At 35.2% G+C, this 26,860-nt stretch overlaps 1 protein-coding gene across 1 annotated transcript in view; it reads right to left on the bottom strand.

The window, feature by feature from the left end:
• Kul (Kuzbanian-like) overlaps window positions 1-26,860 on the bottom strand; it is a 460,233-nt gene that overhangs the window by 204,763 nt on the left and 228,610 nt on the right. Inside the window, exon 3 of the mRNA XM_074129116.1 lies at window positions 22,910-23,031. Coding sequence (XP_073985217.1) covers window positions 22,910-23,031 — 122 coding nt within the window. The remainder of the gene's footprint in view (window positions 1-22,909; window positions 23,032-26,860) is intronic.

The following is a 26,860-nucleotide window of genomic DNA, read 5'->3' as shown; positions in this document are numbered from 1 at the left end:
TCTTGTCTCGCAGGACGCCTTCCTGCACTTTCTCGGGAGCCACTGCTTTCTAGGACGGGTAGGTCTGTGTCGGGATTGGCACCCTGGCACGCGTATGAATGGGCTGCGTGAATGTAAATAGATTTAGGATTGTAAATGAGTGAGAGGAATTTAGAGTACTCCACTCAATGTATATATAGGAATATATCTATTAGGATGAATGTATTTATTAGGATGAATGTATTTATTAGGATGATTGTATTTATTAGGATGAATGTAATTATTAAGATGAGTATATGAGTGTACATATAAATTTTGTGTAAATAAGTTTTTTTAAAATTTAGGTTAGATCTCTATGGGGTGCGAGGAATATCGAGTACTCCACCCCAACATTAGTTAGTTAGGTTAGAAGAAAATAGGAGTTAGGCCAGCCTTTAGGTTGGATTCGATCAGATTGACTAGGTGTAGGTTAGGCTGTGTAGTAAAGTGTCTATTCTACAGTATAGTTTAGGTGCAAAGGACCCTTGTTGTTGCGCACCTTACAAAACCCCAAAACAAACAAACAATTAAAGGGACTATATTAAATGACAACTGAGAAATGAATAATTAACTTGTTATTAACTCTGTGTTATTTGTGCTCTCGAATACTTCTTAAGACGAATTAAAGATTTAAATTTTGTTCTAACTTCTTGATTCAAATTTAAATAGTAATCAGAACTACCTATGTCTTTTTTCTATTTTAATGTGCATGTGTATGTGATTACACAGAATAAAGGGCATAATAGAGATAAATTAGAAGAATAATTTGGAATAGAGTTAAAGTAAAACTACTATTTAGTTTTGAATTATTATCACAATTATAACTATTATAAATGAAGTGGCCAGCATAAAGGTCTGTGACATCTAATAAATTCTACAAAATTTAAATGAAAAGTTATTGCAGTAAAATGACAAATGATATCAATGAAGTACATATTAATGAAATGATGGGTACTAGCTGATTTGTGTACCTTTTGGCGTTGATCAACCCTTATACTTAACATGTTAAAACTGTCAGTTTTTGTTAAGGAGATAAACAACAATAATTGATAAAGATATTTATTTTAAATGTAAGTACGTTCGTCTAACTAATACTTGGATCTGATTGTTGTTCTGTGAATGTCCGAGTAGACCAGATTCTAGGAGCGTTATGGCCAAAAAAAAAAGAGCCATTGAGGCACCAACTAAGTTAGAACACTCCTCCAGTTCTGGTCTAAGTTTGGGGGACTTTTCCCCTCCGAAGAGCGAACTATCATCCAAACTGTCCTTTCATACTGTCACAAAACGAGCAATGCTGTCATCTTCATCCTAACAGAAGAACCTACACAGGCCTATTTGCACTGACAGCCCTAAGCGATTTATGTGTTTATTCAATCTACAATGGCCAACGAAAGGATCTACGATCATCCAAATGGCTAGCCTTGCTGAAATAATGCCGCAGTAAGTTTAGCTGCTCCATAAAACTGTATCTCGCCTGCCTCTGGCCACGAGTGTCGCCCCATTGCTGCTGCGACTTATGCACATTCTTTTTGATGAACGCTTTTTCCAATATCGCGAAAAGTTCAGATTTTTTTCGGAAACTGCACAGGATCTTCCTGCCGCCTGCTGTATATAATGGATGTTCATTCATTTGTTTTTACTTAAAAATGACTTCCCCACAGTTTCATTAAACTGGCCAACAAATAAAGAATTGTTATTTCCGAAACTGTTAAAGTATTGAAATAATAAATAATAATTCAGGGACTAAACTTTGAAATTGGTTCAATAAATGAATTCGCTCTTTACTTATTTGGAGCTAATTGGTGAACCAAACGGGTTACGATTGTACGAACACTGTACAATACTGTACAGCATGACCTCTTGACCGCCGTCGGTTGACTTACCTTGCTGCCACCGCATTGCCAACTAGTTCATTAGCATGACTTCTACATTAATATTACTAAGTAAAAACATATTTGCTTTAACTCTAACCTAAACGACTCTTTCAATAAATATTTCAATTCCTGCGGATTTTCACCAATACTTGAAACCGCTCGTTGCAATGGAAGAAAAGCGAGGTTCGAACCCACACATCACTTTCTCTTAGTATAATTTTAGAGGTTTCTAATTTCTACATTTTTCAAACTACAAATTTTGAAAAATTTCAATTTAATTATTACTAACAACATCTCAATTTCTCGTCTACCACTAGAAAAAAAAAAATATTCTAACTGTAACTAGTATGCTCACGTTTAAATTATTAACATATTTTTTATTTCAATCAGAATGGAAAAACTGACAAGTGATAACATTACGTTTTTCAACCATTCAACAATTTAAAATTGGCTTAATTTTCTTTTTCTAAACATGGTTTCAAATAAATTACGTAGTTTTGTCATAAAAGCCGAACACTAGTTAGTTGTACAGTCGAGCCTCCCATAAAGGACACTCTCACTAGCGACCACCTCCATTTACGGACAGTTTTTGGATTTCCCCGTTTTTACCCCTATACACTTTCCATATAAAAGAACCTCCGATCTAACGGACACTCTACATAGCGACCGCGGACATTGATTTTGGGGGAACTGATTATATGTTTCACCTCCCACCAACGACCACTTTATTCTTAAAAGTTCGTTTGACGCGGTGATCAAAATAATTATCCCCTCTCAAGTTTTTCTTTTTTTCTGGATTTTTCTAAAGTTTCCTATAAAAGCTCATACATCTTGTACCATTTTAATCATTTTACAATATTATTTTTGACGAACGATATTATTTTTTCCGATATGTCTCCCAAACGAAAGTGGTTAACTCTAGAAGAGAAAATAAATGTGTTGGAAGATTTTGCAAAAACCAAATCGAGCCATCGTCAACTTGCCAAAAGGTTTGTTCTATTTTTCTAATAGTAGATGATAGTATGTTGATAATTTTACCATAAATTATTATTGTTATGAATAAATGTGATGATTATTATACAAATTATTAAATAAGTCAATAATATGTAGTTTTTTGATAAATTTTTTGGATAATTAAGAAAAATTTGATGCATATCATATAGCTGCAATAATTATGCAATTATGCTCGTTCTTAAATCTATTAATAATAAACAATTTTTAAATAGGTGTTTGGAAAAAAAACCCATATTTTTTCATTATGAAACTTGGCTACCTCCTTCTAACGACCACCTCCAAACAGCGGCCACTTTGCTTTCCCCCGCCAGTGTCCGTTATTGAGAGGTTCGACTGTACTTAATCAGCTTGTCGTTTAAGATTTACTTATTTATTGATTTCTTCAAAACAGCTAAGAAAACATCGTCTTGTTTCTAAAAATTCTAACCTAAGTAAGTGTTACAGTGTGCATCGAAAGTGCCTTCTTCGATAATAATTTTTGATGGTCTTAGCCACCTCACACTTGAGGTGCTGATTACAAGATCCGAGACTGTCCCAAAACTTCATTAACTAACTATTAATAAAACTTTTATAAGAAGAATAAAAAGCATGACCAAACCAAAAAAAAATATTTTTCTCACAAACAATCATCAAATAAAAAAAGAAAGGGAGAGGTTATTGTTAGGTTTGTTTAGGATCAGATAGGTTGGGTAGGTTTCATGGTCTGATGGATTCCTCCAGATCTCAGTGTACAGTATAATTCTACACGACGGCAAGGAGTAAGGGGGTTCACAGTACGATTATACTGCGATATGCATACAACAGTATGACAGGAGCATTGGAATTCTTGGCTCTAGCCTTACAAATTGCATCCATATTAGTCATTGATTTCATGTTCATTCATATAGATCCACTTTGGATTAAACTTTGTTCTAAACACTTAACCAAAAACCACCAAAATAAAAAAACGCAGATAGGAACCCTCTTTGTTTTTCTTTACATCGAGTTGAACTTGGAAAACCTCAAACAGAACTCTAATAGATAAATTCAGTATTTCTACAGAATGTTGGAAAATAAATCTACTGTTACGTTCCTAAGAGATGTCATTCTTCAAAGACAAAGGTAAACTTATTAAGAACAGATAAGCAGGAGTAAAGGAATGCAACAAGGAATAGTTTGCTAAGAAGAGAAATGGAACCCAGCCACTTCTTCACGGCAACCCTATGGGCATCCAACCGAACAAGTGGGGGGAAAAAAACCATTTCAAAGACCGAATTTCACAAAGCGGCTTCACGATGACACAGTCTAGATCAGCGTTTCTTAACCTTAGAATCGTCTCAAATCAAAAAACATCAAAAAAATAATATGTTAAATGAAATACTATCCGAATTATAAAAACAAAATTTACTGAGATTACCTTTAATTAATTCTTTAGATGCGAAAATTGGTAAATTAATTGAAAATAACCTAAAACAAGAAAGCTTGAGTAATCAGTTTCTTGTAGAGAATTCGACTTTACGTTTTCGTCTTACATTATCCTTGCTCTCTCAGCAAGGAAACTAATTGAATTCGAATTCACTGCAGCAAACTGATCAATCAACTGACGATGGAAGTAAGTACAAAGCCGATCAGGGATACCACAACAACAAAAAAACGCGTGCTATAACTGATAAAATCAGCTGTACTATCCAGCACTAAGGTCTTGAAAATATTTTAACAACAATGCTATTAAATTTGTGAAAGGTCATAATTTAAATTGAATTTATATTTTCTTTTCATAATTATTTGTAACTATTTTTTGCCTTGCGCTTTTTTTGTTTACTATCAAATGATGGACAAGGGATCGACCAAACGAATATTGTAACTGTTTGCGATTATTGTGTCCGCCATGTTTTCTAAAGCAATTAAAGCTATACAATAATAATATTTTTTGGTTTTACAGTTGGAGTTAGTAAAATTTGTAGAAATTTAGTTAATGATTTTTTTATTATTAGTTTTTATAAGTTAATTTAAAGAGAAACAGAGGTTTAGGGCGGAGTACTTAAGCATTCTAGAATCGAACTGAAAGGGCAAAGGCTATCTAGAGCACAGATATTAGTTATGAAGCCTTTAATTTTATTATATCTAATTATATGCTCTAAAGGTATAAAACGTGCGCAGAAAATCCAAACAGAAACTAGAACTTATTGGATTATTTTGACCATGTAATTACATAAAAGGGTTTTATTAAGGTTTGGACAGAATAATCAAGAGAAGTATGCATTCGGAACATTTTAATACAATTATCTAATATAAAGTTTAGTTATTATTAAAAATCCTTTTCTAATTATTTATTCATTTTTAATTACGCAAAATAAATGAGCAGCAACGTGGCCTGATATTAGGGATATAGTGTTTAAATAGAGAAAAGAAACGGTTCTGAGTTGAATCTGATCTGAGCTGAAATTCAATTGCTGATTTTGAAGGAATCATCTTTCAAGCTAGGCCCTTCCCAAGTCGAATAATTCTACAATTAAGAATCTATTTACAAGATTACTTTATTCTGCCATATTCGTCTACATAATTAAGGAATCACTGATCTTACTTCAGTTCTAAAGTTACCCAATGAGCTTGAATCATATTCACCGCCTCATTTTACTTTCACACCTCAATCTTAACCTGAAATAACCGAAGGTTATGTGATATTTAGATCTAACCCACACATTTACACTTAGAATTTTAAAATATGTCAAGCCTATCCCTAATACGTACATTGTAAAGCTGTATATTCTTTTACTAATTTAAAGAAGTATAAATCTGAACTAGTAATTTTTTAAAAAAAGTACTATATCGAAATTGGTGAAATTTAGACGAAAAGATTACCAGGTGAAGGTTTAGAAGGTTATTGAAATTATAAGATCGGTTTAACTTTAGAAATTTAAAAGTTAAGGAACAAATTGTTAAGATGTACTTTAATATAGTTTTGTACAATTTGTTTTTTAATACATATTGATTTTTATGTTAGAATAAACTAAAATATTAGGCAATCTAGCTGTTGATTAGTTGCTACTATAAGTTTTAAGCCAATTGCCCATTAGTTTTGCGAATATATGTATAAATCATCGCGTGAAATTAGCCACGTTATATCAGAAGTAAGAAGGTATTTGATAGGTTATGGTACAAAGATGTCTAAAATTTTAGATCATATTTGACTTTCAATCTTCAATTTTTTTTTTTTTCACTTTATTTTTATATTTACAACTGCAACAATTGTTGCACCAAGTAAATCTGATCTTATTGGTTCAGTTCTCTTGAAAAGTCATGGTTGGAGCAATCACCCACTGGCGAAACTCCTTCACAATGATTTAATCACAACAGATCTCTAGGCAATTTTCGCTTCAGTCGACGAGGAGGATTGTCTGGAAGGTTTAGAAAGGAGAGTTGTTGGACAAGAGGATTAGGATGGAGAGCTAGGAGGCTGTGAAATTTACGGTAGCGAGACTTTATTAGGTCAGTGACGAAAGGGATGTGAAGGTCGGTGTGTATTGTAAGGTTAGAAATGTAGTATGGAGCATTCAGGATTTTCCGTAGGATTTTTGACTGTAGTGTCTGCAGGCGTTTGCAGTTAGAAGGTTTGGTTGAGCCCCACACTTCAGCTCCGTATGTCCATATGGGTCTTAACAGTGTTTTGTAAATTGTCAGTTTGTGGTTCAAGTCGAGTTTGGATCTGCGGTCAAGTAGTCTAGTAAGTAGCTTGTAGCGTCTGTTCACGTCTTGTCGTTTCAGTCGAGTATGTGGGTTCCAGGTGAGTCTCTTGTCTCATGTACAGTCCTAAGTATCGTACTACGTCAGCTGGAGGAATCGTTACACCGTTCAGTAGAACTGGTGGACTTGCAGATTTTCGTAATGTAAAAGTAATGTGCACTGATTTTTGTTCATTAATTTTTATTTTCCATTTTCGGAACCAGGTTTCAAGAAGATTTAAATGGATTTGACTGTTCTGACTGCTTGGACCGGATCGGAGTGGGAAGAAAGTATGGCAGTATCGTCAGCGAATGTTGAAACTATTGTATTTTGAGATAGAGGTAAATCAGCAGTGTATATTAGAAAAAGAATAAGAATAAAATATAAGAATAAAAAAGAAAAAGAATTATTCGTTAATAGTGAATTTAACAATCAAATAAATTTATTAAATTATAATTATTTTGTTAGAACTTGTATGTGAAAACAAAGTTCAAGTATTTAATGTGCATAACTTTTTTATTACTAAAACAATGAGGCTACGTAGTGCTTTGCTACAACAGTAATGTCAAGTCTGTGCTCACTAGATCTACAATACAATGTTACTTTAGTCGGTAATTCGACTGAATAATTTGTGATTTTGTACAGCCTTGGTTCCTAATTATTATCAGGTTGATGTTGTTTCCCTGTACTTATTTTCTTTCGTATACGAGCAAAAGAAAAGTACGAGTATAAGTATTATTGAGCGACATTTTCCATTTTCGATTTAAATTCATTTGCAGTTTTGTTATGTTTAATTACAGTATAAGTTGGTTTATTTCAATTAATTTTGTATTTTGTATTCTTATAGTATAGTAAAAGGCTAACTCTTTCTGTAACATACAACTTTGTATAAATACAGAAAATTAATAAATAATATTTTGTTTGTATGATTAATGTGCACTGGCAACTTACAAATTAAGTGCACATGAAACTAGTGCACATAATTGATTGTAATTTCAATTTACTTCAAGCTAAATAATGGTCAAATTATTTAGTGATTTCAAGTAAAAATCGCAAGTGATATTTAACTTTGATATCCGTGAAGCAGAAATAAATTGAAAGCTATACTCTTTAATGTTTAGATAAGTGCAAGACAGTTAAAATAAAGTGCAAACAAATGGTCATATATATTGCAGTTTTTTAGTACGAGTCACATTGGGATAAAATGTTATTTTAGAGCGTCAGAAAAGGATGAAATATCCGAAGTAACTTACAGCATCAATTTTACAAAAATCCTTATGGCTATAAAAAGAGAAGAGAAATAATTTGAAAATAAAACTCTGATTCAGAGAAGGGAGTGACAAACTTGCTGCCATAAATTACTGATGACTTGCAGCGTTTCGATTTCACACGCAACTCCTTCAGAAACTAATTCTCCATTTTGAAGTTAAAGGGCAGTGAAGCTTACATCTTCAGCATAAAACCCTTCGTCCCCGCCGTTCAATCTCTTATCACTCCACTTAAAGCTTCTTTCAGTTCATCCTGTATAATACCCTCCCTTCTCAGTAGGGGGATTTATTTTTAATTAGTTTGCTTTCATATAACCTCCGAAGAAGTACAACCACCAGGATAAAGGAGTAGATCTTTAGTGAAATTCACCTCAACGGCTTCACCAAGCTACTAGATTAGCCTTCTTACGGTGTTCTGCATTTTCTTCATGTTTTTGTGAACAATATAAACTTCTATCTTTTTACTGGAGTTTATTTCCTGTCAGAAAAGTGTTTTGTCCTGTTTCGTCTTGAAAATGTCATATACATCCACCTAGTGTATTGCCTATTTTTCAGGCGGGACTTAACGTCCAACTACCGATTTATTTAAAAAAATAAATGGAACACAAACTTTAGTTTTAGTGACCGTAGTTAGTAACCAATTATTACAAAAATATTTCTAATATCGGAATACTAGGGAAGGGATTAGCTATGAGGTTAGCATACTGGACTCCCACGCGGAGGTCCCGGGTTCGAATCCAGCAGCTGACCCTTAGATTTTCTCTTCCTAGGAGCTTCTTACAGCTCACTGTCCGGTGATGGACAGTGTTGTCTGTAACGAGAGAACACTGTCCGGAGGCCGGCAGTGCACTGGAAAAAGCTCCGGGCGCTAATAACCTCAGCTGTTGATGCGCCAAAAAAAAAAAAAAAAAAAATATCGGAATACCCTGGATATCCGTTTAAAATAAAGAAGTTTCTTTGTTTTCTCGAAAAGACTCATGGAGAAAGAGTATGATGAACTGATTCGGGAGGAAGGCAGGAGGAGAGAAACTACCCTGCGGTAGCACTCTCTATAGGAGAGAGGGGAACCTGAAGAGGAGAATATGAGTGGGAGAGAGAGGAGAATAATTACATCGTGCTAAATTCCTCTTTAGACTGCGAGGAAGTTGCGGGGGCCACTAGCGATTCAGTCGGCGAGTATCGTTGGGATGCGAGAGACTGTACTAGAGGATTGGAGCAAGTGAAGAGAGAGCCGTTTGGAACTTTTGATATTTCGTCTTGGCGAGTTGTACGAATGGGATTTTGAGGTCGTGGCGAAGTGTGTAGTTAGTCACGTAGAAAGGAGCGTCAACTATCTGTCGAAGGAGTTTTGACTGAAATGTTTGTACTGTCCGTATGTTTGTAGGTTTGGCTGAACCATATGGTAGGTTGCGGAGCTATGGCTCCAGTCCATAAGTCCACATAGGTTTGTGGATAGTACTGTATATTAAGCGTTTGAGTTCAATGGGTAATTTGGAGCGTCGTCCAAGAAGTCTGTAAAGCATGTTCAATATTGAAATTTCTTTTAAAAAATAGTCTTTACTGAAAATAAAACTGTGCTGAAATTACTCAGCTGTTACAAAACTGGCTGCCAATTACCAAACGTTTCGAATTTCCTCTTGCACTTACTGGACTGGACATTTAATCACGATATCGCCATTGATCACAGGGTTTCTGCCAACACTAACACCAACTTTTCTCAATACAATTTTATCGAATCGTTGACAAGAATTCTTTCTTTCTGTCGTCCTGTTGAGAAGTAATCTCACGCATGGGACGTGATCTAATATTTGCTGACGGATTGGCTATCCTAAGTCCTGCCACCTTCATATTGACTTTTTTTCTTTCTTTGCTTCCTGTATTCCGAGTTTTCTTCGAAAAGTTCTCCAACAGTTTTGTTTAACTTCAGATTACAGAATCGTTGCCTATGCATACACCGAGAAGGTAAAAAGGAGGTTTCGCTCTGGAGGCCCTACTTAGGGTGGAACACAAATATGGTAGTCGTTTCTTTAAAAAGGGAATGTACTATCGCTAGGGCAATGATCTTCTTAAGATCAACTTTCCTTCTATCAGTTTACATAACAGACAGTTTGTACTGTATTCTAGCTAGGACTCCTGGGAACTTTTTGTAATGTTCCAAAAATAGAAAATAGCTAAATTAACATATAAAACTAACAGCCGAGAACAGCTAATTTTTTATCCAAAAGAAAGCCTCAAAATGGAAAAATTCTTTGATGTATCCGAAGTGATACGATAACATCAACCATTATGTAAATTTCTCCATACTACCCTAACCGGTCCTTTTACATCTCTCCCTTCTTTTGTAAGAAATGCCTTAGGGCTAAGAAAAGCCCTTTGTGCCACGATGGGGCTAAACATTAGTCTTAATGGGATAGTTTTTTTATTTTTCTTTGAAGATGAAAAATTTCTCTACATTTTTAGCGTTTGATTTGAATGATGAATCAAGATAATGTATTACTTTTTTCTTTTTTTTTTTTAAAAAAAATTAATTTTGTAACAATTATAAAATGTTTTTATCATAAGGTATAATAATTTTCGATGGGTCTTTAAAATTGTGTACTCTAGTATACGGCTTAAAATGTCTCTAATGTTCTCTAATTTAAGTACCATTATTTGGTTACAAAAATATCAGCTTTTCCCTAAAGAATTCTTGTTCATTATTTTTGGTGACTGAATCATAGTTTCAGTAGGATGAAAAATAACTGCCAATTTCAGTCATTATAAACTTTATTATGCCGAGCTTTCGACCTAGGGTCATCTTCAGGGCTAATTTACAATATACTGTTTTACATCATTAGAGAGGCGCCAAGGTAGCCGAGCGGGTTAAGAGGCGAGATCTGCAAAGCTACTATGCATTGTGGTACTGGGTTCGATTCCCGGTCTTGGCCATGGATTTTATTTAATGGTTAAATGAGAAATAGTAAAGTACAATTGCTGGTCGCCTCCGTCCACGACACCTAATTGGTAGTTGGACGTTAAGCCCTGCCTGAAAAAATAGGCGATTATTTTGCTTACATCATTAGAGGGTTGGTGTATCTTCTGTCTTGTCTGTATAGAGTCCATGATGTAAGACAGTGTATTGTAAATTAGCCCTGAAGGTGACCTAGTCCCTAGGTAAGAATTCCTATTAACCACTTAAGCCGAGGTGTTGTAGACCATTTAAGTAATAATTACTTTCGTAAAATGATTTTTCACCAAAAACTAAAATTTGGCAACATTACTAAAGAAAAAAAAAAGACAACAAATTTTGCGCTTACTACGAGTATGTCTTTTCAGTATAGAAATGTTCCCTACTGTTCGCACCAACGCAGACAATATGGTAAAAACACAATTTCCTAATCTGGAGTGGCTAAAATCAAATTTATTTTTACTAAAAAACACAATTTTGGAAATTTAACCGACCACAAATTGCGACAAATTACGTAACAAGAATTTTGTATTGAAATAAATTGTAGCTAGAATTGTAATGTACGCTGCTTCTAATAGGCAATAATTTATTTAATCGTTTCATTTCAAAAATTATAAAATAATAAAATATTTTAAATTATCTTTTTAAAAATTTAAGTTACAGTGGAACCTCGCATAACGAGCACCTCGCATAACGAGCACCTCGCATAACGAGCACCTCGCATAACGAGCACCTCGCTTAACGAGTAATTCGCATAACGAGTAAAACAAATTGATTCTTATAGCGAGCGATGTTTCGCATAACGATAGTTTTCTAATGACATTTCGCTGACTGCGCAGTTTTCGCTGACTCATCGAAAACTGCGCATTCTTCGATTAGTCATTCCTGTTTACGCATATGCGTTTCATATTCTCCACGTATCTAATGCACTGATACAGTCGAAACCGAACTTCACCGAATGAGTGGTGTATAGGGAAAGTCCATATAGTGACATTTGTGTTTAAATATTGTAACGAAGTTGACCTGGGCAGAGAAGAAAGGCTTAGATTTGTTCTAGGGGTTGAACGATCAAAGTGAAAATTTTCACTGATCTCCGTACGAAAACTCCAGGATCGTCAACAGACGAAAAAGAATTTAAAGCAAGCCGTGGGTGGTTTGAAAAATTCAAAAAAAGAACCGGCATTCACAGCGTTATGAGGCACGGTGAAGCAGCAAGTTCCGATAAGAAGGCAGCTGAGAACTACGTCAGCGACTTCAAAAAACTTTTGATTTCCGAGGGTTACTTGCCACAACAAATTTTTAACTGTGACGAGACAGGTCTCTTTTGGAAGAAAATGCCCAAGCGAACCTACATAACAGAAGAAGAAAAAGCATTACCCGGCCACAAGCCCATGAAAGATCGCCTCACGTTGCTGTTTTGTGCTAATGCAAGCGGTGACTTGAAAATTAAACCATTGCTGGTGTATCATTCGGAAACTCCACGAGCCTTTAAGAAATGCAACATCCACAAGAACAAACTAAATGTAATGTGGAAAGCCAATAACAAGGCTTGGGTGACACGTGACATTTTTGTTGAATAGGGTTTATAATTAAAAAGGATTAATTATGAATGTACATATTTATCTCAATTAATATATGTAATTTATATCTCCTTAACAAAAACTTACAGTTTTAAAAGTTAAGTATAAGGGTTGATTAAACGCCAAAAGGTACACAAATCAGCAGTTAACTTTTAAAACTGTAAGTTTTTGTTAAGGAGATTTTTGTACCTTTTGGATAGATTTTCCTTTTTGTCTATTTGCAAAGTTACGTCTGCTTTACAGATTTTTTAAAATTTGGAATAAGCTATTCTATCATTATAACCTGATAAGGTGTTAAATCGGAACCGTAACTACCACTGGAGAGATCTTTTTAAAGAATGATTATAGTTGCGGTCCCCAAACCATCCTCAATAACCATTTTTTTGAGAAAGCGTTTTGAATAAAATAGGAAGGTATTTGTACGTAAATAGCAAAATTAAACTGCGATTTCAGTACTTCCTTTTAAGAGGAGCAAGAAAAATAAACTGCGATTACAGTACTTCTCCCTAAAAGGCAAAGATTTTGAATCGAACGACAATTCATTCATAATGTAAATAGGTTCACCCATTGATAATTTTAACGATTGCAGTACTTCCTCTTAGTAGGTGTAAGAGCATGATGGCACATCACAGCCACGTAGAGGAGCTTTAATTACTGCTTCGTGCTAAATTTTATCAAAATCGGACTAAGCGTTATAGAAATATTGGTAATAATAGATTTAGAAAGGGCTTTACTTGGGTGGGGCAAACTCCCCTCCTTATAAGGCACAGCGTCGAGACTTTTAAAGTACAAATCTGTACAAAATTTCGATTCGAATGACACTTCATTCATGAAAATCGGTTCACGCCTCGATAATTTGAAATGATTGCTATACTTCCTCTTAACAAGTGTAAGAGCAGATCGTCGCTTTAATGTTAGGTAGGGGAGCCCTAACCCTATCATCCTACCAAATTTTATCAAAATCGGGCCAAGATTTACAGAGTAATTAGTAATAATAATTTTGGAGGGGGCCTTACATAAAGGGGGCTAACTCCTCTCCCATTCGATGTACAGGGCCGAGACCCCCAAAAGGCACATCTACATAAAATTCCGAATCGAATGACACCTCATTCATGAAAATCGGTTCACGCGTTTAGGCGCTACGTTGTTTACAAAAAAGGTAACAAGAACAACAACAACAACAACAACAACAACAACAACAAGAAGAAGAACAAGAACAAGAACATTTTTTGAAAAAGCCGTTTTTGCTCATTTTCGGCAACTTTTTTCTCGAAACCTATTAGATCTGGGTGGTTGCAAAAAAATTACAGTTATAAAGGAGGATTTGCCCTATATTATAAAGAAAATTTGGGAATTTTATCTTTTATAGAAAAATAGAAAAAAATTGTCAAAGTTGGCTGTTTTTCAACGTTACACTTTTTCGTGCAGTTTTTGATGGTCAACCCTTATACAACTGTCCTACCGGACAGTTTTAATTATATTACATCATATGTACATATGTATATAATTTTTTCGAAATTAATGTTATAAAAAAAAATTTTATCAATATTTTTTTTGCATAGAACCAATTATCCCCTTTTATTTTAATTTAAATGACGAATTATGCTCGTTAAGCGAGGTTCGACTGTAGTTAAAAGATAGTAATTTCTAATGGTTGGGCTGAATAATGGAACCACAAGTTGTGGTGGCCAAATTCCTTCGCTTACAGAGAACAATAGTTCTATTGTCCCTTAGAATATATAAAGGCTAAGTTTTTCAAATAAAGAAAATTCAAAATGTGTTGTAGAGGAGTCCGAAGATAGTTATAGTTTAAGATCAGATTAGTAATTGAAGAGCTTGGTGCAAAAAGGAGTTATCTACATTTTTTTCAGAAAATGTGTTTAGTGGCGCCCCTCTAGTGTATGTTCAATTCTACATCTTTTGGTGCATAAACGAGTCTTTATGCAGACTCGTTTATTATTACTTATTCTCTAACCTAGGTTAGATTTGGAGCAAAAATGAGTCTTCTATTGCAGATAACTTTCTTTTGCTCCAAAAACGGAAAAGATGACACAATCAATCAAAAAATTTTATATTAGGTTTATTTAATGTTTACATTAGGTAGATATTATTATTTTTCTTTTTGACAGAAATAATAATATATCTAACATTCGCTTTGACAAGACACAAAATGCCACTTAAAAGCTCAAAAACAAGAAATCTGTTGATTAAAGTACTTAATATGTACTCAAGTTTTACTGAAAATTATGATTTTTGGTGCAAAAAAGAGTTAGCTGCAAAATTACTTTTGCTTATAGCAAGCTTAAAAAATGCCCTAGAAAGTTCAAATTGAGAGCCCCAAATGACCCCATCACAAGATATTAACTAATCCTGACAGCAGTCACAACATAAGGAATACATCTTAAAGCATATTTAGTTTTTTGTCCTTACTAAAAATTTTAAAAAACTAAACTCCTTTTTGCACCAAGCTCTTCAATTGTAAAAAGAGACTAATGGCTGCCCCAAAATGGGATGAAATTTAAGTATTCTGGGTGGTAGTAATGCTCTGACCCAAAACTGAAACATCTGTTTCGAATTTATGTAATTGTTGTTACATGAAATGAGTTCTTATGTAATGATTTAAGTTATATATTGTATATTGCTATTCTTAATTATTAATTTATTTACCATTACAGCTTTTTAATAATTTCATCTTTTTTCAATTGCAACCATAGATCTCTCGAGGCCTTTTCGGAGAAATGCTCATTAATGCAATAATTAATGAGGGAAAATTAATTATTATAGTATTGTGAGCCAATATGCTTCCCAATTATTACATTACAGAACATACTTGTATGCTTTGTGTCAGTATCAGAGGAAAAAGCATTTTTTTTCTCAGAATATCGTGATTATACTTCATTCATTACACTGCTCCCAAAATATTGGCTGTTTGTGTAATTTTGTGTTAATTAAAATTAGAATTAAAGTTGTTGTCGATTTATGTCGTAGAATATCAGCGTTACTGACGCATAATTTTAGACGCGGGTACCCAAACATCCTTGGAGATAAATGTTTGTATGTGATGATCGTCTTTCATAATAAATTGACTGACAAAATATCAGGCTACGCTCATGAGCTTTAACAAATTCCTTTCAGTTTGGCATAAACTTAGATAATTGACTCATTAAAGTCGGCTGTCTTAATGGTAATAAGCTTAGTTTAAATACATTACATCTCAGTGTCAAAACTTGACTAAGTATGCGCGAAACTAAGATTTATTTATATTACAAATGAGAAACCTCTGGCGAGATAGTTGTGTACAGGATTGATCGTCAAAGCACTTTAACTTTTTATTAAAAAGAGAGATCATTTACTTTGAAACCTCTTTTTCGAACTCTGGGGACATTAAAAAGTAAAGTTTAAGCTGTTCTACCATCTAGCAAACAACTGTGACCCCCTTACTGAATTTAGTAGAATGAACTAAACGTTTGAAAAGTTATCAATTATAATGGATAACAAGTCTAGGTCGAAGATTCATACTTAAGAAGGAACGTTATTAATTCAGCAAGAATAACTACCAAATTAGGAGTCGTGGTCGTGTACTTTACTACAAATTTCTTTCGTAAAACCATTAAATAAAATGCAAGAGCTAGACCAGGAATCGAACCCAATATATCTTAGCTTTTGCAGGCCTAGGCTACAATTACTCAACTATCATGGTGCCTACCAGTCAAGTGAATTTCACTGAAGTAAGACCCTCCAAAGTTACTTCAATGTAGCACAAGAAATAGCTAACTCGTCGTGAACATTCGAATGACAAAACGTTATAACTTGGATGGGACATTAGACGATCATGTATCCAAGTATAAATATATATATTACGACAATGATGGTAAAAGAGAGGTTTGAGTATGGGGTAGGAGAGAATTGGTATCATGTAAGTAGCGCGGAACACTCTTATGTATGGACACGAAGGAAGAATTCTGGCTAAATTTGGATTTGTTCCGTACTAGGGGTCTCTGTAGCCCAAAGGCCAGCAAAGGAAATTTGAACGGCATTGGAAAGACCTGGATACCAGTTACCAAATATGTTCAGCAATTTTTAAATACTAGAACTTTTGGAAAAAGAAGATTCTCGTAAAGAATTAAGAATTTTTTGAGGAGTCACAGATCCCTCCCACGCTCTTAATCCCCTCCCCCCCCCCCAAAAAAAACAAGAGTTTTTAGAATAGCAAGAACATCAAATTTTGAAACCTAAATATCATTTGATCAATGAATCAATTTTCATTGATGGAAGAAATAACTGGCTAATAATAGAATACGTTACAAACTGAATATTGAGGAGGAGGTGAATAGACAATTTCTCCACCCCCCAAAACCCTCTCCATTCCCCATAGTAACTGAGAAGAGGGTAAAATGAGAAATATCCCTCCTCATCCTGGCAGTTCATCCAACCAGAACTCCTGAAAGACTGACTCCCATACATAAATACACCATCTCTGAGGAGATGGAGTCACAATGCGCTATATTTCCGCCCCTTTCCACCAACTCTTTATGGTATCCATATGAAGACTGTATTGTGAAGGCAATTTTTAATACAAAATATATATATTTCTATGATGCCGTGTTTAACAAAATTCTCTGAATTTATTTATTATGCGGACAGACAGACAATGGACGCATAGCACAAATTCCTTCTTCTACAATACATACGCGAAAAATTCAATTAAAACCTAAACAATGGAATTTCTTTTTTCTGTATATACATTTTCCTCATAACTGAAAATTTTTAAATTTCACGTATTGCGAAAATAATAATAGATGAAATTGTTAATTGGGATACCGTTTTAAAAACTTCGATAACTTGTCATGTGTTAACATGGCTTCGAGTTTGACTTCCACCAAAACTTCCTTAACTGCTAAAAGATCCTCTGGCTGTCAGGGTAGTCAAACCAAGGCACTGTTCTAACTACACATGGAGGACTAGCCTCATCTTCCAAGATCCTGGGCATGCCTCATATATCCTAGATTTTCCTTCAAAAAGGAATATTACTATGGGCCATTTTTGTTTTATTCGCATGAGTGAGTATATTAAAAAAAAAAAAACAACCTGATCTTCTTACTTCCGCAAAATTCATAACCACAACGGAGTTGTTGATTAAATCACGTCCTTCGACCACGTACGGCTTTGACCTCAATGGCTAATATCTAGGTCAGTCTAAACTCGGCATCTGCAGAGTCAGGGAAAGTACTGTAAAGAGTATTTACAATTCGGCAACCACCTTGCCGCGTGACAGTTCTTACTTTGATCAAGTTTCAGCCTTAAATCTCATTTTCCTTAGCAAATAATATCTAATCGAGCTTCTTTTCCTTCTTCTTCTGGTTAAGTCCTCCTTAAGCTATTTTTGTAACAGAAACTGATCTTTAAAATGTTTGTAACACACCAATCTCGACGAATAAGTTTTCAGGCTGATAACTGTCATTCCCAACAGCGCCAGAAATATTAAGAGCATTTTTTATTATCTATTTTTAATTGAGCCGCGCTAATTTCTGAGATCATCAGCAACAGAAGCTTTTTCAGCACTGCCGCCGATCATCAGCGTTCTCTCGATAAATCTACACTGTCCAATCAAATCTGTGATCATCGCATGTGGACAAAAAAAAATGTGCTATTATCCGACAGATATTGGATTTTATTTATTTAACATTATTTGCATATTTGGGCGGCACGGGAGCCGAGCCGTTAGAGGCGAAACCTGTAAAGTTAATATGTGTTGTGGTACTGGGTTCGATTCCCCGGTCTTAGGCCTTGGATTTTATTTAAGGGTTAATAAAAGAAATTTACAACAGTACGTTTGCTAGTCGACTCCGTCCACGACACCAAACTGGTAGTTGGACGTAAAGCCCGCCTGAAAAAATAGCCAATTACTTTTTTATTTTATTTGCATATATGTTATATGCATTTGATAAATAGTACATAAGATCTACGGTTTAGTGTTCCAGCTAAATCTTAGCTTGTAATCTTAGCTATTGAGTTAAATACTGCTATTTTAGTAAGTTATTGAAGCAAAATCCAGCCTACAGCAAGGATGTGGCAAAAAAATCCAGGCTAAGACAGTTTCATGCCAATTTCTCCAACATCGCATACTTTCCCCCTTTAATTTCAAACACCACATTGGAGTATTAGCTATCGATAGACTAGTTCTGTATATCAAACCAAAATGGTATCTCTTTAACAAGAATTTTCAGCTGATTTGTGTACCTTTTGCCCTTTAATCAACCCCTTATACTTAATTTTTTAAACTGGTAAGTTTTTGTTAAAGAGATTTTAAAATGGTACTTATTTGAAAAACACGCCTCCTAAATAGCCTGGCGCCTCGTATGTTCTAATCTCACATTTATGCCTTATATTAGGTTGGGTTCTGACCCAAGAGAGCCAGCCAGCCTTGAGAGTGTGGGAAAGGAAAGTATTGAGAAAGATATATGGTCCTGTGAACGAGGGAGGAGGATGGAGTATACGCACCAACTTAGAACTGCAAACTCTTTATGGAGAAGCAGACATCGTTCAATGTATTAAAAAAAAGGAAGATTAAGTTGGTTAGGACATGTGGAGAGGATGGTGGATAACCGCATCCCTAAACGCCTATTATATGGAAGGCCCGGAGGCGTCAGAATAAGAGGTAGGCCAAGAATGAGATGGCTTGATGACGTCGAGGGGGATTTGAGGAAAATGGGTGTGCGAAGGTGGAGACTGAAGGCTCTTGATAGAGCTCAGTGGAAAGCCTTGATTGAGGAGGCCCAGGTCTGTAGCGCCGAAGAGGAAGGGAGGATTAGGTTTAAAGCAAAGACTGAATATTTAAACAAAGGTTATTAATAAAAAAATTACAGTGAATAATCTAATGGAATTAATCATGTCATAAGTTTATAATTGAGAATTAAGTATTACTCTATTAATGAAACTCCAGATGAGTAATGTAACAGAGAATAGCAATTAAATGTTATTAATAGTAAATTTGAATTAACTAAGTTATTTGGAGGAAAGCTTAGGGATTATTCTGTCAGTGAAGGAACAGTTCCTACGCTTGGAGGAGTGAAACCTGCAAGTTCTAAGGATTTCATCCTTTATATAACTATGTATGAGATAAGATAGCTATAGTTATAATGACTTAGGCATAAAGGGACCACACACGTGCCAAAGTACCGAACTGGAGAAGTTGGACCAAGAGAGGCGGTTGCAGAAAAGTTGTAGGTAACAATTCTCACTCGGCACACATAACAACACAAACTAACAAATGGTAACATCTGTTGTTAACATTGTTGCCAGCACAAAACAGCAAATGTCTACAAGCTTCCCTCTTACAACTAAATTTGCATTAAACAAAACTTTAACAATACCTTATTTTCTAATTTGCATTTTCTTAAAGTGAAAATTCAATTATGTATCTCAAAAATTTTATTGAAACAATGTAAAAGTGTATGCAACAAAAGTGTAGGTTTTCAGTGACAGAACAACAACGTCCACTACCTTATAGATAGCAATTGTAATGTAGACGTAAGCCAGTAAGAGAAATTTCCAGCAGTAAGCCTAAGAACAAAATCAGATTAAGAAAAGAGGCTTAACTATTTACACCTAAACAGAATCATGCCTTGGAAAAGGAACAACCTCCAACAACAAGAGTGGAGTCAGGTGTAGAAAGAATCATGCAACCAATATCGAATAGACCTAGAACATATTTCGCGAATCTATCATCCAGTGATCAATACTGTTTCCAAAATTGCCCAAACTTTTAACCTATTAGAGCTTTAACACTACATCATCGCTGTAGCCCTAATTTAAAGTAAATCTTAAGCTCTAGGTTGTGAATGAGAGTTGTTTACATCAAGGATGAGACAGATTTCGCTCAGTTCTTTCACTTAAGGATATTTCTGCCACCATGTAGCACCCACCCACACTAAGTTCATATCATTAGTCCATAAGTGAGAGCTCTGAATGCCAGCAAGCATATACTGACAATACTGGCGTGAAGAACGACCATCTAAAAAATTACGATTGTCACATTAGATACTTGAGTCTTATTACGTACGCAATTAGAGCCGAATCCACCGACGCCTTCAATCGCTGGGGTGGATTAGTAGGAGGAGTAGAGGTTGAGAGGGCCTTGGATAGATGGATTTGTTAGTTAGGGATTATATTTGAGATATCGGGACTTGGTTAAGTCCGAGACGAAGAGCATTTGAAGGTTATTGAGAATGGTGAGATGTTAGAGATATAGAAAAGAGTATTGACTAGGATTTTTCTAGGATTTTCCTTGTTCCTAGGATTTTAAATGGATTAGATACGATAAATGTTTGGCTGTCCTGTACAATTCCATTCCCCATGCCCTTATAAGGACGAGTAAAGCACTCTGTTATTGCGAAATGACAATTTTGAACGTTTGTCCAGTAATTTTAGTAATAATTTATGTGTTATTTAATTCAGTAAATTTTAATTGAATATTGAGATACCAATGTTATTGTTTAACAGATTTTGTTCAAGATAAAGAATGTTCATAGAACGCTCCTAAAATGAACCAAAGGTACTAGTGCCCTGTCTGAGTGTTTCATCGCCCACCTAGAGGGGTCCTGACCTGAGATCAAAGATGCCCGTAGTCTTCTCTCTTCTCTTCAGAACGAATAAATCTTTCACCTTCAAATAAGCTTAACAATTTAAGGCGATTTCAAAAATATTTGAAACGTCATTAAATTTTTATTTACTGCTGTAAATTATTATTTCAGTAGAGCGACATCTAAAAAATTACGATTGTCACATTAGATACCTGAGTCTTATTATTTAGATACCCAGTAGAATTATTATTTAAATTATTACATTAGATATTTTAAAATTTTGTATTCAAACAAAAATTGCCTAATTTAAACTATACTACACAACTTGTGCATTGTTTATGATCAGCTGTCAAAACGTGTTCAAAGATGTGGGAGGTTTCCTTCAGTGCTACCACTTAAGAATATTCCCACCGCCACTTAGCACCAGCGCTTATCGTATTCCTAGGCTAGAGTTCTTCCATTTACCATCCTCACTGACGAGAGTGATGTCTTTCATTCATCTCTCACAAAGATTATGTTCACCCGCAGGAACACGCTGTTACGTGGGAAGTTCTCATTGTAATATTATATTTTTTTCCTTACGCAGCCTATTTTTAAATTATCAAAGGGAGCCACCCAGGCTATGTTCTTAAATGAAATTTTAGATCATTTTACCCGTTAATCTAATCGAAAAATAAAATATACTTAGCCCTTGTACTTAAAATACTGGTTAGCCCTATTGTTTTCACTTCCTTACGGCCTTAGCCCTTGTAATAGGCACATTTGTGGCCAGTGGCCTGCCCCTCGAGAACGTAGATAAGTCCCATTTAGGATCGCCCATTTTATTTCTCAACCTAACTTCACATACGTTTGCTTGGACAGCCTGATATACTTAACATACTTATTTTACTTCTGCAGCCTGGTTCGACTGAATCTATTTAATCCTAGATTTTTCCCTTCATAGATTAAGCACAGTGACGGTAAGATATGTGGAAATCTGAATTCAGAGGTCTCCAGAATCCCTAGATAATTTTCTTCAATAATTTGTAACAAAGATATGTAATACCATCTTCAGCAGACGTAATAAAAGAAATAAAACCATAACTTTGAGAGTTCAGACCGAGAGTTCAACGTCGTAAAGACTCTTTACAGAGGGGAGTTCTGGTCCGAAATTTGGAGGAGTGTACTCGTATTAAAACAACAAACAAGCAAAGAAACGTTCAGGTTTATCTTAAATCATTATCATTTCAATCTATGGAACAATTTCTAAGTTCCTGAAGGTAACTTTGAAAATAAACACAGTCACCCAAGCAATAATAAAATATTCTGTGAGTCCAGTTTTTTTAAATCTATCAACTCCGCACAACATAAAGTGTCCTGGTTCAGAGATCACATTTTACCGTAGGAAGCAATTCGAATTTCCTCGAAGTTGAATAAAATAGCTACCCAAAAAAAAACCTGACAAATGCAGTGAATATAATTGTTATGAAACTCTAGAACTAGGAAATGTAGAAAATGAAATCACGCAGCTGTAACTTCACACAAAATTAATTCGTTTATTAATTACAGGATTCGGATTCAAAATACATAAAGATCTATTAAACAATAATGGAATTTTAAACTAATACAAAAATAGTATGGGTGTAATAATGTTCTATTTCAAATACAGGAACCAGCTTAAACGCTAACGCAAAAACAGAGTATGTGAGAGGCGGAAGCAGTGGTGAATTTATACCGTACTTGAGGTCGGAAATAGTGTGGTAGGAAAGATTCTGGTTTTGGTTAACAACTGCTTTGGGTAATACTTGGTTAGTATAAAACTTTGTTACAATTCTCATAATACTCTTAACCACACATTTAAGGAAATAAAATGAGTTTTTATAAAATAATAATAATCAAAATTAACCACTTAATTAAAAATTAATTAAAAAAGGAAAAAGCATACCTTCTAGAAATCCAACGTAAGCATTTCCGGTGTCGTAACTTAATTGCTGTCCAGAGCCAGAAACAAATTTCACATCGTTGGAAAAGAGTTCGCGATCTGGATATAGCACTAATCTAAAGTCCCTGCAAATGCAAAAAAAAAAAAAAAAAAAAAAAAGATATGTTAATTATATTATGTATTAAATTTTTTTTATTTATATATTTACAGCCTGTACATATACATTTACATCAAGTAAATGTGATCTTCATTTAATTATGCACAGATTGTAGGCTGAATCCTGGAGGATCCAGCGCCACAATCGGGAAGGCATGCTGAGAGAGGCCAGCCAATGCTGGAACTCTTTAGAGGTTGGAAGGAAGTTTAGGAAATAGGTAAAAGGTCACAAGGGCCTACGTCTTTTCAGGCGTCGTGGAGGACTGTCGGGATGGGCTGTGTTGTGGATAAGGCTTGTGCTGTGGGGATTAGGATGTATGGTTTAGGCTAGTGGTGGGCAAACTTTTTTAATGGGGGGGCCACAAAGTTTAAAAAAATTCTAGAGGAGGGCCAGAATTATAGAAAAAAATGCATTTTGTGTTAAAGCTTTTAATCATAATAATATAAAAATATTACAGCATTACACACTTGTGTAACTACGCGGCTAGTTTAGCTTCACCTATAGGTTATGCATCTATTATTCTACTAAGTAGAATCTACTTTATATTTCTCGACCGTCAAAACGTAATTATAACGGGCCATATACTATCCATATCGATGGACCCTCGGCGGGCCGGATTAAATACTTTCGCGGGCCGGAGTTGGGCCGTACTTTGCCCATCACTGGTTTAGGCTATTATGGAAATTAAGGAAGCTGAGAATGGATTAGGTCATTGACAAAAGGAATATTTAGGTCTTGTACGGAGGGTTAAATTGGGTACATAATAAGGAGAGCGTTGACGATATGCCGAAGGGACTTTAGATTGAAAGGATTGGATTCTTTGGATGTTGGAAGGTTTCGCAGAGCCCCACAGCTCAGCTCCGTAGGTCCAGAAGGGTCTTAGTAGTGTCTGTCATTAAAAATATAATTAAATAAAAATATTTTAAAATAACATAATTATAATAAATAATACAATACATTCTCAGATTATTTAAACTAGACTATGTTCGTTATTAAAAATTAAATGTCAGAACCAGATTTACTTCAAAATAAATAGAAAATGGGTTAAACTGACTTGAATTTCTTTTACATAATTTAAATTTGATAAATTTTAATAATCTTGCGTAGACTGCAGAGGTAAGTAAGTAGTAAGTAAAGTAATCGCCTACTTTTTCAGGCGGGGCTTAACGTCCAACTACCAATTAGGTGTCGTGGACGGAAACCGATGGATCCGATGTATTCATGTGCCCCCTCCTTACTGACTGCAGAGGTTTCGAAACAATTTTTTAAAAAAATAGAAGAAAGATAGGTACGGTATTTTATGGTGCTTTAATTTTTTTGGTTAATTTGTAACTAACTAAAGTTTATTTCTGATAATCAGCACCTTAGTATTAGAACAGCATACTATCAGTAACAATATTTTGAGGATTAAAATCCTAGAAGTCTTATAAACGGCTGTTCAGATTCTAAATATCTTTCTGCCACTGAAATTCTCCATAAGTCAATATTCACGAATAACGTTTAAAGCTAAGTGAGTATTTAGTACACCTAATTAAAAGCAATCAGCTAGAGTGGTTTTCGAGAAAACAAGATAACAAAAATTAACAATCACAAACAGGACCATTAGATACATCCCTAGCTGGATGTAGAATAGACAGCCCTAGACTTTCAGTCAAAATGCCGCAGTGAAGTAACCTAATAAGTAATATTGAAAAAGAATTATTCTCTACGGAAGGTTTCTTTGAAGATAAGCATGTTATCTTTTTGGGGGTTATTACTAGCGTCGATTTTCTGTTTCATTGTGAAAATTTCACAAAATCTCACAAAACCAATTCAGCATGAATAGAGTAGTTTCAGAACTTCTCTTTGCCCACGTTTTATCCTCCATTCGAGCCACATGACCAGCCCATTTCCACGTTAATCGATGGGCTTCCAATTCTAAATCCTGCAAGTTCTGAGTGGACGCCAAGAAATCGGAAGAGAAGAAGAGGTCGTCAGGTAGTGTGGAGATGGAGAGATGAGATGGCAGATAGAGTGGGGTTGCCGGTGGTGGACCACAGCAAGAGATAGAGGTGTATGGACGAAAGTTATGAAACATTATTTTTAGATGTAGAAGTTAAATTTATTAATGTAGAAGTTATTTTTGTTATAAATTATATAATAAAGCTTTATTATTATAGAGCAGTTTCGTTTAACTAATTAGTTCAAAATTTGGAAGTGCCTCTAATGTACCTTTGTATTACACAAATCTGTAATATGAAGGTGCTGAATATTTTACGGAATAATACAAATAGTTTCACTTTTTTCCTGCAAATCTTTGTAGAGTATTTTGTCAATAATTGTAAATGGCGATGAAGTAATTTTTGGTTAAATTTTATTCAGGGGAAAAAAATAAGGAAAATAGAGGTTCTAAAGGGCCCGTGTTCATCCTCCTGAGGACCAACAAGCTTGGCTTATCATAAAAACAAAAAGAAAAGGGCTTACAAAAACAAATTATCGTCCCTTCTATCGATTGGCACACAATTTTTATTTTTTTTAACTTTTTTATAAAGCAAAGCGTGGATTACTTTTATCCAGAGCCGCCCTTCTAAACTCACCGCCCCTGCCGGTACGATCACTGCCCCTACTGGACCCACTTCTTTTTTTTATGAGGGTAGATAAAAAAAATACGACCGGCCAGCTAAAGGCTACACAGAACACTACTCACAGGTAGAATGCTTTTATTTTATAGCGGAGACCCTTAAAAAAACTGGTCCCAAGTAAAAGGTAAAGGCCCTGCACGGTGGGTGGGTGAGCCCTACATGAAGAACTATGGATATGTTGCCAGGGTGTGTAAAGTGAAAGCGTAAATATATTGGTAAGCATTTATTCCTTTACTGTAAGCACAACTACACATAAAATGAAATATTCAAGTGATATACACTCAAAAAATAGAATAAAATATATAATCATAACTTTTTTCTATAAATTCTCAATATTTTTATATAAAAAAAAGAATTAATAAATAAAATACTGAACAAATAGATTTTTTTTTAAAATTTAATAAAACAGAATACAAAGATCTTGAGTAGGGCGAGTTGGGTAAGGTTAACAGCTAACTTACTTCCGTAAAAATGGATCTAACACTCCTTTTATCGGTCCGGAGTCTGTCCTGGGGATCACCAGGGGTTCGGTTCGTGCGGCCCTCAGAGACTGGATCTGGAGGGAGCACGAAAAGAACTGGGTGATGTGTCCAGGGATTAAACACAGCAGGACTATGCTGCCTTGGCTGTGTAAGCAAAGAACCAAAGAGACCCTGTGTTTGGGTAGAAATCAGATTACTCTGATTACAGGCCTATTTACGGGGCACGGTAGGTTCAAGAAGCATCTGCGCAAGGTGGGGCTTATCAGCTCGGAGCCGTTGTGCAGATTATGTCAGGAAGAGGAGGAGACGGCCTCTCACCTGTTGTTCGATTGCGTTGCAATTGAGTGGTCGCGCTATGAAACCTTTGGAACGCTGAGGCCGAAGGAGATAGTAGCGCAAAAAGAACTAGTAGGGAAAGTCCTCAACCTCTTTAGGAGGGGAGGGTTCGCTTACTAGAACTAAGAAGGGGCTGGCACAATAAGTCTTTTGTGACTGCGATGCCGTGGGGCGTAAGGTCCCGTCCCATCTCTATCATTATCTATCTCTAATTTATAACGAATCTATGAAGCAGTTTAGGTGAAAATTTTCTAAGTCTCAACTAGTTACGGAAAAACCCTTTTTCTTTCCTTCTTTAACAAAGCATTTACAGCGTTTTCAGCAAAAATGATAGCAATTTAGGTCCACAACACCAAGA

The sequence above is a fragment of the Rhodnius prolixus genome, unplaced genomic scaffold, assembly GCF_049639745.1.
Source record: "Rhodnius prolixus isolate KJV_2025 unplaced genomic scaffold, Rpr scaffold_9, whole genome shotgun sequence".
Taxonomy (NCBI): Eukaryota; Metazoa; Arthropoda; class Insecta; order Hemiptera; family Reduviidae; genus Rhodnius; species Rhodnius prolixus.
The sequence above is the reverse complement of the archived record's forward strand: the minus strand, read 5'-3'. Positions and strand labels throughout refer to the sequence as shown.